A 12,704-nucleotide genomic window follows, 5' to 3' on the forward strand; every position below is an offset into this window, starting at 1 on the left:
AAAATGCATGTGTTTTGCTTAGATTGCATGTGTGTATTGTTACTGTGTACTGTACTGTTTGAATTCAACACTATACAAAAGTAATGGAAGGTAGTCAGGTGACATTACTTTAATTATTGTGCTGCTCAGATTAGATCCCTTTTCCCCCACAGGTTGATTGCAATGGATTGCATTTTAGAAGTAACGCTCTCGACCCTTCACACCTCTCTCTCTCTCTCTCTCTCTCTCTCTCTCTCTCTCTCTCTCTCTCTCTCTCTCTCTCTCTCTCTCGCTCCCTCCGCCTCTCCCTCCCACCCCGGTAGTCGCTCACTGTATGAGCGATCAGAAGAAAAGGAGGAAGCGGAGGGAGAGCAGTGCGGTGGCAGCTCGGCAGAAAACCCAAACAAACTACCGAAAGACAACCACTAGCTGATCGCTCCTGCACAGCTTCTACCCCTTCTACTCGGAGCTTCGCCCGGAGAAGCGACTTCTGCAACCCCGGAGGCTTAAACTAACTTAGCGTTGGTTCGGTAAAGTCAGAAATAGGAGACAGTTTCTCAGACCGGGAGAATGGCAGACTCGGCGGCGGCCAACAGCGACGGGGAGGACGGAGGTCGCGAGGAGCCCATGCGGGGCTTCGCGCGCCAAGGAGCCCTCCGCCAGAAGAACGTGCACGAAGTGAAGGACCACAAATTCATCGCGCGCTTCTTTAAGCAGCCCACCTTTCTGCAGCCACTGCACCGACTTCATCTGGTGAGTGGGGTGGAGGAATAATATCAGTTATTTATTATCATGGAATAAAGTAGGTAAATAAATATAAATATGTAGGAAACATAGTCTTATCTATAGATGTATGGATAAGGCTTCATTTTTTACTAGATTAGATGTACTTAATTGAGTGAAAATTGGGATTTTGTATAGCACATGAAAAAGGCACATAAACAAAAAAACAAAGAAACATAAAGAAGGTAAATATATTAATATCAACAATTAAAAGATTTATCAATTCACAAAACATAAAAAAGCAAAACAAGTTAGAATACACTATACTACACTAGCCTACTACTAACAATGCTATACATATAAGATAGATTCATTCTAAAGTGTGCTAAGTAGTTTCAATTGCATGTAAATAGTTCAAACAATAGATTATTTATAAGTTTATTCATTAGTAGCTGCACCAAGAAGCGGAATACAAAGTTCTATTTTGTCAGGATTTAATGACAATGTTAATGGAAGAACTTGAGAGGGATGGAGAGATTAGGCCCATTTATATAAAAAGACAAAATGGCTGTAGTGTTCGATAGGCTACATCATTAGGTTGCATGAATAAAGAAAGTGGAAGGCTCTGCACTGGTTGCAGATTCCTCAAAATAAACATTGATTTCAACGTTATTCATGTACTTGTTGATGCTATATGCGTAAGGTCGGGCAGGAGGAAAGACCAAGAGATATGTGGGCTGCACAAGTGTAAGAAAGCGAAAGCTGCAGACCAGTGTTTGATGGTATTAGGTAGGCAGAGGAACTGAGACAAAAACAAACATTGAATGGCGGCCAGCAACCAAAAGTGTCTTTCCTGGGTCAAAAACTGTCTCAACTTCAGCCTTACTCTTCCTGCTCCTCTTCCTTCTCTCTATATATTCTCCCCTTAATAACCTGTGCAGACATGTCACCAAGCAACCCACCAGGGTTTACTAGACAGTGACTGCGCTCGGGTTATCAAATTAATTTCCGGCTCTAAGTTGGCCTAATTTGTCCCGTTTATTATTATCTGTGCTGTGCACTATTCCCAAAATGGCCATTATTTAACTCCTGCGATGGGTTTTTAATTTGTTGAATGGCTAAATGAAATGACCTAAAAGACTGTGTGTGTGTGTGTGTGTGTGTGTGTGTGTGTGTGTGTGTGTGTGTGTGTGTGTGTGTGTGTGTGTGTGTGTGTGTGTGTGTGTGTGTTCATGGGAATCTTATGGGATGATCTCACTGGTTGTAAAGACTCAATAGATGAACACTTGAAGAACAGCGAGTGATTTCCCCACCGCTAGAAGATCTATTTGTAGGCACAATATGTAAATGAGCAGGGATGGTTGTCTTTTCACGTGAGTGTGTGTGTGCACCTGAAGGGATCACAGCATTCCCCATACCGTAGAGTAGGTGTGGTTGACCATTTGGCCCTGTGGCAGTTGCAGCCCTGCTTCACAGACTAGATATGGTTTGTGGACATAACTCAACCTCAATACATCTACTTTACTGTTCACACAACAATCCAATGTCCTCCCTGCCTGCATACCTCCATGTGTGTTTGGTTTTGCTCTTTAGCGTTGCACACAAATGGCAGACAGTATCTGACATTTGCTTCTACGCACATGTCTCAAAGAGAGAGAGTTTTAGAATTCCTTTTCAAGGTGTGTGTGTGTGTGTGTGTGTGTGTGTGTGTGTGTGTGTGTGTGTGTGTGTGTGTGTGTGTGTGTGTGTGTGTGTGTGTGTGTGTGTGTGTGTGTGTGTGTGTGAACGTCTGTACCTGTACGATGTTCAACCTGTTTTTTTGTGTATGTTTTATCTACAGGGGTTTTGGCAAGCAGGGATTCCAGTGTCAAGGTACGTGGAATAAACACACACACACACACACACACACACACACACACACACACACACACACACACACACACTTGCATTATTAGCTGGTGATCCGTTGCTTAATGATTGGAGATTAACTTCTCTAATCCTTTTTTGATAGTCTCCTTTTTCATATCCTTCTATTCCCTGTTTATTTGTCTTTCTCTCCACCTCTCTACTACTGTCTAAATATCTCTTTCCTGTTATTTCCTTTGTTTTATCCTCAATGTGACCTCTGGGCTCTTGTTACTGATTCCAAAGTCACAAATGATTTCAAATAAAGCAGAAAAATGCATTAAAAAAGAATGAGGGCATGCCATTATTTATTCAGCCTTTCTTTTTTGTAACTGGATTTAATAAAACCATTTACCAAAACTTAAAATCTTGATTCAATGCGTCATTAGCTTCACTTATTTAAAGCTGGCCCCCCAAAAAAAGATTGAAAAGCAACCTGATTTCCTACATAATGAGGTATTTGTGAGATGTGCAGGCTTGGATATTAAAAAGCTGTTTTAAAAAGATAATGTGAGTTGGATATAAATGTAGCTGTGCTTTTATCAAATAAAGAGAGCTATTACAGATAAGTGGTAAGCCTCTGTGGGGAATCACATGTTGCAGCTGAGGAAGAAGAGGAAGTCTGGAAGTGGAGGCAGGACTTTGTTCAGTGGAGCATACTGAGGTTGTATATTTAGGTATCGACAGTTGGAGGATGACCAAGGAAGTGGAAGGAATTGAGTCAGCATGAATACGTGCTGTATAATCAAAACTCAATTTCTTATTAAACACATCAAATGTATAATCAGATCACAGCACAAAATCACAATTTCATAGCAGGAAAAGTACAAGTGAAAACTAACAATGGTGGTTCAATAATGAGTCCTGAAACCTAGAAAAGACATAGCATTTTAAGTCCCTCTTCGTGTTTTAGGTATGAAGCCTGAAATAAGGTCTGTGGTCAACCCAAGCTTAAGAGAATTTCACATTTTGCTCTACGACATAAAATACCCCATTGGCGAATGTCCGAAACTGTGATGTGTCACAAAGCTGTGGCTGCCAACAAGCGACTAAATAAACTTTGAGTCCAGCTTAGGAGTGTTGATGCACAGCCATGCCACCGTGATGTAGTCCGTCTAAAGTCTAACGTTAGCTACTTCAAAAATCACAGAGTGGCCTTAATACGTGGAGATTATCCTTCTGAACGAAATGTGGTAAAAAAAGCACATTTTCTGGAATATACCAAAAAGCAATGTGGAAATCCTATAGCGAGGGAGCCCTTGTGATGCTAAATTACGGGTCAGCCTTTAAAAATATGTCATCACTAAACTGCTCTATTCTAATTAAGTGTCCAAATAAACCCCACAGTGAGACAGTCAAACAAGTATGCACAACACCAGGCTCTGCTAAATAATTCATCAGTTTTTTGGACTGTTCCAAATTGTCTTCAGTGAGAAAAAAGCCATTTCTTTACTTGAGAGACAGGCGAGCAACAAACAGTTAAACTGTGTCCACCCCTCATGGAGGATAAAGCTTGAGATGAAAAGTGTTCATTTTGGATCAGTTCATCACTTCCTGAAATGATAACACATAGCGTGACATCCGATTTGGTGGCTGTGGGTGGTTTCATCTACTCAGAAAAGACTGATGAAACTCTGCTCATAGGCACTGTTGCACTTGTGAGAAAACCCTGATCTAATTTGCTTTTTTCTGAACTCATTTCCACCATGCTGTACAGCGGGGACAGATTCATCTTGGTCGTTATGGGTGTTGTTCAATCTGTTCATACGATAGTTATTGTAAAAGAGCCGTTTACATTCAATACATCTTGGTTATCTAAGGATTGGATCTGCATTTGCATATCCCACAGCCTTTGTAAAACCCAACCTAAAAAGCCAACACAGAAGGAACCACTGTCTGCCAACATTTTTGCATACAAACTATTAATTAAAAGCAATAATGTGGCCATACTCAAGTGTACCTAAACTTTCTTACACCCCCTTGCTGCCACAGGGATTGACATAAGCTATCAAAGACATAAATCAAGTTGTCAAAAATGCATTAGTGCTTTTAGGCTTTTTTTTAATCAGTTTGCTTGAAGCCAATGTCTTTCCCACTTGTATTAACAGCCAACTGCATGTGTTCAAGGATTTTTATGTCTCCTAGCAACAGTGAATTATTAAGACGCAGCCGTCTATATGCTGTAGGATGGATGAGGTGCTGCTCGGCACAGCAGCGGGTTGGATGGTAATTGGCCGGTGTGTGTAGTGTCCTTTAGAGGAAACATCCGCTGCACTGTAGGGGCCTTCAGGGGAGGAAGGGGTGTGTGGGTGAAGGTGATAGGGGGGCACCTATTGTACTCTGACACCAGGGCGGAGGCAACAACGATGGAAGTGTATCGAAGACGGGGGAAGGGGAAAGGAGAATGATTTAGATTTCCGTACAGTAGAGGGGTGCACAGAAATGAGCTAGCATTAAAGCACGTCCAGGTTCTTGTCAAGTCCATGTTTTTTTTTTAGATTCCTGAAGTAAGATCTGTTTTTAACACTGGATTTTCAAGTTCTGTTGCAACACCAAACCCCCATGTGTCCTCAAAGCAGCATTAGCTAATAAATGACTAAATGAGACTGCTAAAAACAATCACGGCGAACATTAGCTGCCTTTAGCTTAGCGGTGTTGACTGCGAAGTCATGTGACCATGATGTAGTTTGTTCGTAGTCTAACTTCAGCTTATTATCTCTGGCGATTGCATTTATGCTTGAATTGAATTCATTAATGTATTATTAATATGTGGAGATGATCCTGCTGAACAAAATCTATGACTATGACTATCATAAACAATCTTATTTTAACAATCTCATATTTTGCAATATTCCAAAATCCAACAGAAAATCCTTTTTTGTCGAGAGAGCCCAAGACGAGGGAATGCTAATTTCCTGGGACGGCCTACATCACGGCACCATAGAGAGGTGCCGTGATGTAGGCCGTCCCAGGATGATGTGAGTATGTGTGTGTGTTTGAGAGAGAGAATGATTTAGCACTAAGCAACAGTCTGTTTCTCTTCCATTGTGTTTGTGTGTACCTCATGACTTACTTTCCAACCTATCTGTCCGTCTGGAGCAGGGTATCATTTCCCTAGAGCTCGGGGAGAAAGGGAATTCCTCTACAAGGTCACCCACACACACTTCTAGTGAATTGAAATCAATGTTTAGGTGTGCTTTGCCTCTGGGGTTGTGTTTGTTTGACAGTCACATACTTCTCACACAAGTAAATGGAGGCGGTTGTGTGTATGCAGCTTGATGCACAGTTTATGAAATATCTGCTTTGTTTATTATTATATGAATAATTCAGGATTTGAGAGAAATAGTGTTTATGGACGGTGTGTTTACATGTCTTTCAATGAAAGGGGAAACCATGAATAAGAGGCTGGGCTGTGTATATTGTAGCTTGTCTGTTTAATATGAGTTTAGGGGAGCGGACAAGCTGTTACTGTCTCACAAGGTGCTTCAACTTTCTCTGTGAGTTTCTTACCGCTTCACACAAGTGTAGCATCACAGGGTTTTCTGTCCTTCTTTCTGACTGCAAGCCCATGTTGTTGTATGTTGCAAAGCTAAGTTTCATTAGCAGAATGCAACACTGTTCCATTTGTTCCTCTTGGTCTCTGTTCTGCCCTGTCATGTGTGAAAAAGGGAAGTTACCCCAGCTAGTATCAAGTACATTTCCAGTTGCACTGTAATAAAGTTGTTTACTTTTCTCTAGCTAAGTGCACATTATATGAAGTCCAATGCATTAGTTGCAGCCTGTGGTAGTATGTGTTCCCACAGAGGGTGTGATGTGGAGAGTTGGCGGATAATTATGATGTGTACAACCCTGAACTAACATTTATGTCTTGTTGGATTTCAGTACAATTTCCATTACACACCAATCAATATCTGCTGGTCAGAAACAACATTCACATTACAGTTCATACTGTCGATCTGTTATTTACAGTCCCACGCACATACATTTGAAGCTGAGAGCAGACCATTTTTTATGAGAGACAAAATCTACAGACTCAAAGTCTATGAAAGGTGAGTTTTAAACAAGATTGACAGGTTTCAGAATCAGAAACCCTTCAATCGTCTCACAATGGGGACCCGACATTTACATTGTTACAACTAAGGGACAGTGCACGTAGAGGGCAATACAAAAAGTGAGACCTCTAAAATAAATAGGCAAGCACACGTAAAAAAATGTGTTCACTTCCATGACAAAAAAAGTCACAGTATTATAAAGTCAGTGAAAATATAAAAGTAGTGAACTAGCAGCTAGTAGCGTAAATGAATTGTAACATATGGGTGTTGATTCACAACTCCTCTACACCTCTACTTTCATCTCTGCCTTCTCATTGGTTGGACGAGTGTTTGAATTTTGCACACTAGTGATAAAAAGGAAGTCTGTTGAACAGTGGTTTTGGCCTACTGTGTACACAAGCAGCGAGGCAGGCTGTGTTTTGCATAAATGTGTAACTCTGAACATGGATACAGTATCTCTGGTCAGAGAACCTCACTGAGCATTGTTGAAGCTGTAAACAATCCATGATCTCAGGGAGATTCTGCTGCTTCCTGTACAGTTGAAAGAGCATTGGACTCAGAGGAGGGTAGCAGCTTGTGTTATGTAACGTGGTTTTTTCTAAGAAATATGTGTGTGAGCGAGTTTTGAGATTGCTGTGTGTCGGTGTGAGCTTGTGTTCATTTTAATGAGTTTTTGTTTCCTTGAAGGCTGTTTTTGTGCTCTAATTCTTCCAAATGATCATTTTTTGTGTGTGTGTGTTTATGTACATGTTCCTAATTGAGTGTGTTAATGATGAGTTTAATTTCAGTGTGTAACAGGCTGTCGAGTGTCCTCCAACTGTCTCCTCACATACTTTGCATAATGGACAAATTATCCCCTCAGAGAGCTTGAGAGGGATGGAGAGGGGACTGAGTGGCAGGACGTGTGAGAAACGTGGCAAATAGGGCAAAAAGCAGTTGGAAAAAAGACATTTAAATAAGGATAGTGAGATGAGGAGGTAGAAGCAAAGGGAAGGTTGAATTCATAGGAGGAGTAGGAAGAGACAAAAGAGGGAGAAGGTGAGTGGGAAGTGTGTAGGAAGGAGAGGATTTCATGTGATATCCCGGGAAGTTCCAATGGAAGCAGCTCATAGGAAGCACAGGGAAAACCGGGAGGATGAAAGGAACGTCCTTAGAGAGACAAATACTAACGTTCTGTTCCCTATGTCGGCTTGTCATGTTGCATGATGTAATATGAAACATACAGAGAACATACAGTTACAGAATACAGGGAAAGAGAGGGCTGGCTTTGCTTAAAAAAAGAGGAAACATGCAGGATTGAGGAAGGATAATTTAGGGCAGAAATAAGAGATGCATCGTCTGTAAGTTCTCCGTAATGTATTCTGTTCAGCATCCTAAATATAATCCTTTTATAATGTATATGAGGCCTCCTTATGCATACGAAAACATGCCGCTCTGTCGCTGATGATGCCATCAAGACAAATGGATGTGCATCTCTTTGCAGCCTGTTTGCTTTTAATCTATTCCATCATGTTCTTGTTCAAGAAAAGCTGGATGTATGGTACTTTCCTGCAGCCAGAGGACAGTAAAATAACAATAAAAGGGAATATATTAAACGAGGCAGATGGTTGAAAAATGAACGACAAAGGTATTGTGGAATGGCACTCGAGCAGAGAGGTGGTGGGTGAGATTTTTCCGCCATGCAGAGGAGATAATGGACAGGAAAAAACAGACAAGAGAGAGAAAGCGGGAGAGATAACATGGTGTAGGGATGGAAAGTAGAATGCGCCTAAAACAAGCCCTTATAGGTGTTGTTGGCTGCAGCTATTAGCACTTTTTTTCAGCAATTCAAGACTTCTATTTCCCAGCTTCTCTTTGACTCCTGGCATCTTTTCTGTGCCGGTTTAATCGGGTGTCTCTCGCTTTCACCAGCTGCTGTTGGGCATCGTGCCCGCAGTTCTTCTGTATTCACATTATACGCCTTTCCGCCTTTTCATGAGCCTATTCAGGTTCAAATGACTTGGTAAACATTTGCAAAACATCTGCGTCTGTTGGCGGTGGCGAACGCATCTCAGGTGCTTCAGCAACTCCAACCTGTGTGGGTGGAGAGGTCTCGGGATTCAAAACCTCGCCTCCTACACATCGACACACACGGATATCCATGCACAAACACACACACACTGATGTAAAGGTGTATCACTGAGATCCAAAGGGAAATGTATCAAACATATCAGATTGTGTCATCCGGTCTTTTGTTTTTACACCTCCTGTGTTCTCTTTGTTTCCCCGATATCTGTTGACCCATCTCACTCCTCTTCCGCATCTTCTCCACTTCCTGTCCGACTTCCTGTCCATCATTCCTTTTTATGACCCTTCATTTTTTTCCATCTTCCTCAATCTTTCTCTCCTCTGTCTTTTCCTCCTTCGTCTCAGTTCCTTCTCTCCTCTCCATCCACCATTCCTCCAGCTCCACACTTCTCCCTCCACCTCACTCTCTTTCTCCCCCTCTTCCTCTCTAGTAGCTGTGTGTTGGAAGCTGTGGGCTTTGATGCTTTTATAAATAGCCCAAGTGTTCCACTGAGAGTACCACCAAATGGGATGGATGGATGGATGGATGGATAGATGGATGGATGGGGGAGTGGAGAGGGGGATGGAAGAGGATGGAGTGTGTAGGTGTGAAGGGAGAACATAGGAAATTGCCAGAAAGAAAAAGAAAAGGATTGAAAAGCTACAGAGGCAGACAAAAGGTGTTAGTGAGATAACAAAGAGAACAGATCGAGAATAAAGATATGAAACGGTGGGCTTTAAGAGGCAGCAGGATTAAATAATGTACTTTTTACTTTCTTATTAGCTTTCTATGACATAAATGCATACTACTGCATCAGAGATCTAACATTACAAAGACAGGAAGCGTGTTTTAGAACAGTTCTCCATCATGTTTGCAAAAATATTAATTCAAGAGCCATTTATTTTACACTCAGTTGCTTGAAGGTGACTAATATTAGTACATTTAGACATCTATTGACATGTCCTTCCGTTCAAGATTCAAAATACTTTATTGTGACATGTACAGTATAACGCTCAACTCTCCACACCTAAATATTAAAACACTACTACTAAGCTAAACATACAAACCAACATTTAAGTTAAAAACTAGCAGATAAAACAAACAATAAATAGGATATATAAACAGCAGGGTGGAGTATGGTGTATAAACATACACTTTGTGCATATGAATAACAATGGATGTGCTGATGGACATGACTGGGATAGTGGAATGTGTCGTGTCGGTATGAGATTCGAAAGCCAAATTCATCCAGCCTTATGTTGGGGTCGGGGGATCACCTAAGTCGAAAGGATTTATCGGACTGTGGACGTCTCTGATGAATTTTACAGCCACCCAGGCAACAGTTGTTGGGTATTTCTGTCCTGACCAAACGACCAACACACTTTTGAAACCTGTTAAAAAAAAAGGCTCATTGGATTGAAGACGTTTTCAGATATTTGACTGAATTACAAGTATCAATACTCATTTGTAAAAATACTCTGTTACAAGTGAAATTCCGTTGTTTAAAATCATACTTAAATACAGGATTATTGGCATGAAAAGTGTTTTTGTTTTTATTACAATTCCGATTTAAGATGCCAAAATGTGTTTATCAGATCCTGTAACGTTGGAGCTCATTTCAATGTCTGTATATACTGCTGCTGGATATATTTACCTTTAATTATATGTAAATGTTGATTTATTAGTTGAATAAAAAAAACATGATATAAGAGTTTAACACCTATTACAGACACAGCAGTAAAAGATATGATAATACAAAATAAAACACAATGAAATGGTGGTTCCTCTTGGTAAAACTAAGGAAGACAAAATGAATAAATAGTATGAAATAAAATACCCATTAAATAAATCTGTAAAAATAATAAAAGTGAAATAATTCAAACGCCAAATTAAAAGGGAATTTTGTTAATAAAATGGTAAAATAGTCAAAACATATAAAATAAAGGAATAAAAAATCCCCTTTTCAGTTCTCTAAATCCAGATTATTTTCAGTGTTGCCCAATAACTTTTTCAAGGACTTTATTTCAAATGCAAACTGAGTGTGTGTTTATAGGATTAGTTTTTCTGACAGTAACACCCAGTGTGTGTTTCCTACCATTTCCTCTTCTCAGTTTGATGTGGAGGGTGTCAAAGAGCTGTTGTCAAAGATGTGTGTGTGTGTGTGTGTGTGTGTGTGTGTGTGTGTGTGTGTGTGTGTGTGTGTGTGTGTGTGTGTGTGTGTGTGTGTGTGTGTGTGTGTGTGTCTGTGTCTGTGTCTGTTGTTCCATAGGTGGGTGGGTGTGTGATAGGGTCTATTTTCACTTGTAAGTGATGGCCATCTCCTTTTTTATTTTTTCAAATCTACTTTCACACATCTGAAGAGTCTGATCACGCAACAGGTGTGTGTGTGTGTGTGTGTGTGTGTGTGTGTGTGTGTGTGTGTGTGTGTGTGTGTGTGTGTGTGTGTGTGTGTGTGTGTGTGTGTGTGTGTGTGTGTGTGTGTGTGTGTGTGTGTGTGTGTGTGTGTGTGTGTGTGTGTGTGTGTGTGTGTGTGTGTGTGTGTGTGCTGTGCTGTGCCTGTGCTCACTTTCAGTTACATTTTTGCTTCTTCAGGGCTTGAAGCAATAGTACACCTGTTGCCACGGTGACACCTTGGAGACATATCTGGACAGATCAGACAATGCCAATGTGTGTCAAGGCCTATACATGTGCACACACACACACACACACACACACACAAAACAGTGGACACAGCAGGCTATCGGTAACTAAATGTAGAAGTAGGCAAAGTTTGAAGTATTGCTTAACTCATTTTAAGATGTTATTTGAACTACACCAAATCTGAAAACCTGATGACTATAAGACTGTAATTCTGCCGGCATGTTTAGGCATTGTTTAGCTGAGGTTTATGATCTATTGTTTCCTTTTCTATTTGTCTAGATACTGACTCACCAAAGAAGGACACCAAAACATATTTACCTATGTAACTTTTTGGAAAAGGGTGTTTGGACTTAATTTATGTTCACATTTAGACCTAAACTGACACTTAGAAACATGGCTTTGGTATCTATTAGATTGTGAAGTCCTTGTGGATGATTTATCACCCTGGATGTTGGATGAACCACAGCTGCCATCATAGAGCCTGTGTGTGTATTGGTGTGCATGTAAACACTTTAGTTTTGCAATGAATTTGGGCACAAACTCTTGGAAAATTTGCACATTTACTATTGTGCAACTTACCCACTTTCAGACCGACTTTGCTACCTCTTAAGAGCCAGCCCCATAATATGACTGAAAAGCAAAGATCAAGAAAGCCAACTCATAATTGTGTGCCATTAACAACAAACTGCTGTAAGAAAGCTCAAAGAAAACAAGGGAGTCATAAGAGTTAGCTTCTGTTAGCTCTGGTCCCCTGTGTTATAGTAAGCTTATTTGTCGGATAGATTTAAAGTCCTTCGTTTAAAGAAAATGTGGAATGTCAGCTCATTAAACCAATGTCTTGTTGGTTATTTACAAGTTTTCCATAACTGCAGCACATTAATAGATGATCATGGTGAATCTGTGTCAGTCCCAGAGAGTACCATCACCTTCCCTTAACTTTGTGCAAAGCTGCTTCCTTGCAAGACAGCAGGGGAAGTGGTTCATTCTGCCTGTGGCCGACACCAGCCTCTCCAGCAGACATCATTAAAGCCCCGAAGAGTCAACTGTGAAAGTTTCCTGACTTGGTTACACCCAGAGTTAGCATGAGTAGCACCAGAATTGAAACTGCAGTGTTGTTTTTTTGCTATGGCTCACCATAGCACATGTTATGCGTCTTTATTTACTGGGCGAGTTCGAACAAAAACACTATTATTTACTGGTTTTTCATAGGAAACATTTTTTGACGAGATAGTCTTTGTGCAATTAGACCCCAAATCGTGATATCATATGTCTTAGGGTGGAGGTGCAGTCAACAGGAAACCCTCCTGGGGTCTACACACTAGTGGTGATGGGATTGGATTTAATGAGGAGATGGGATG

The 12,704-nt window shown here is 40.8% G+C and overlaps 1 protein-coding gene across 1 annotated transcript in view; it reads left to right on the top strand.

Annotated features, from left to right (window-relative positions):
• The first annotated feature begins 340 nt into the window (after nucleotides 1-340).
• Nucleotides 341-12,704, top strand: part of LOC134877800 (protein kinase C beta type-like) — an 81,742-nt gene continuing 69,378 nt past the window's right edge. The window contains 3 exon segments of the mRNA XM_063903444.1: nucleotides 341-702; nucleotides 704-732; nucleotides 2,543-2,574. Coding sequence (XP_063759514.1) covers nucleotides 550-702; nucleotides 704-732; nucleotides 2,543-2,574 — 214 coding nt within the window. The 5' untranslated portion in view covers nucleotides 341-549.

The sequence above is a fragment of the Eleginops maclovinus genome, chromosome 16 (genome assembly GCF_036324505.1).
Source record: "Eleginops maclovinus isolate JMC-PN-2008 ecotype Puerto Natales chromosome 16, JC_Emac_rtc_rv5, whole genome shotgun sequence".
In the NCBI taxonomy this organism is placed as follows: domain Eukaryota; kingdom Metazoa; phylum Chordata; class Actinopteri; order Perciformes; family Eleginopidae; genus Eleginops; species Eleginops maclovinus.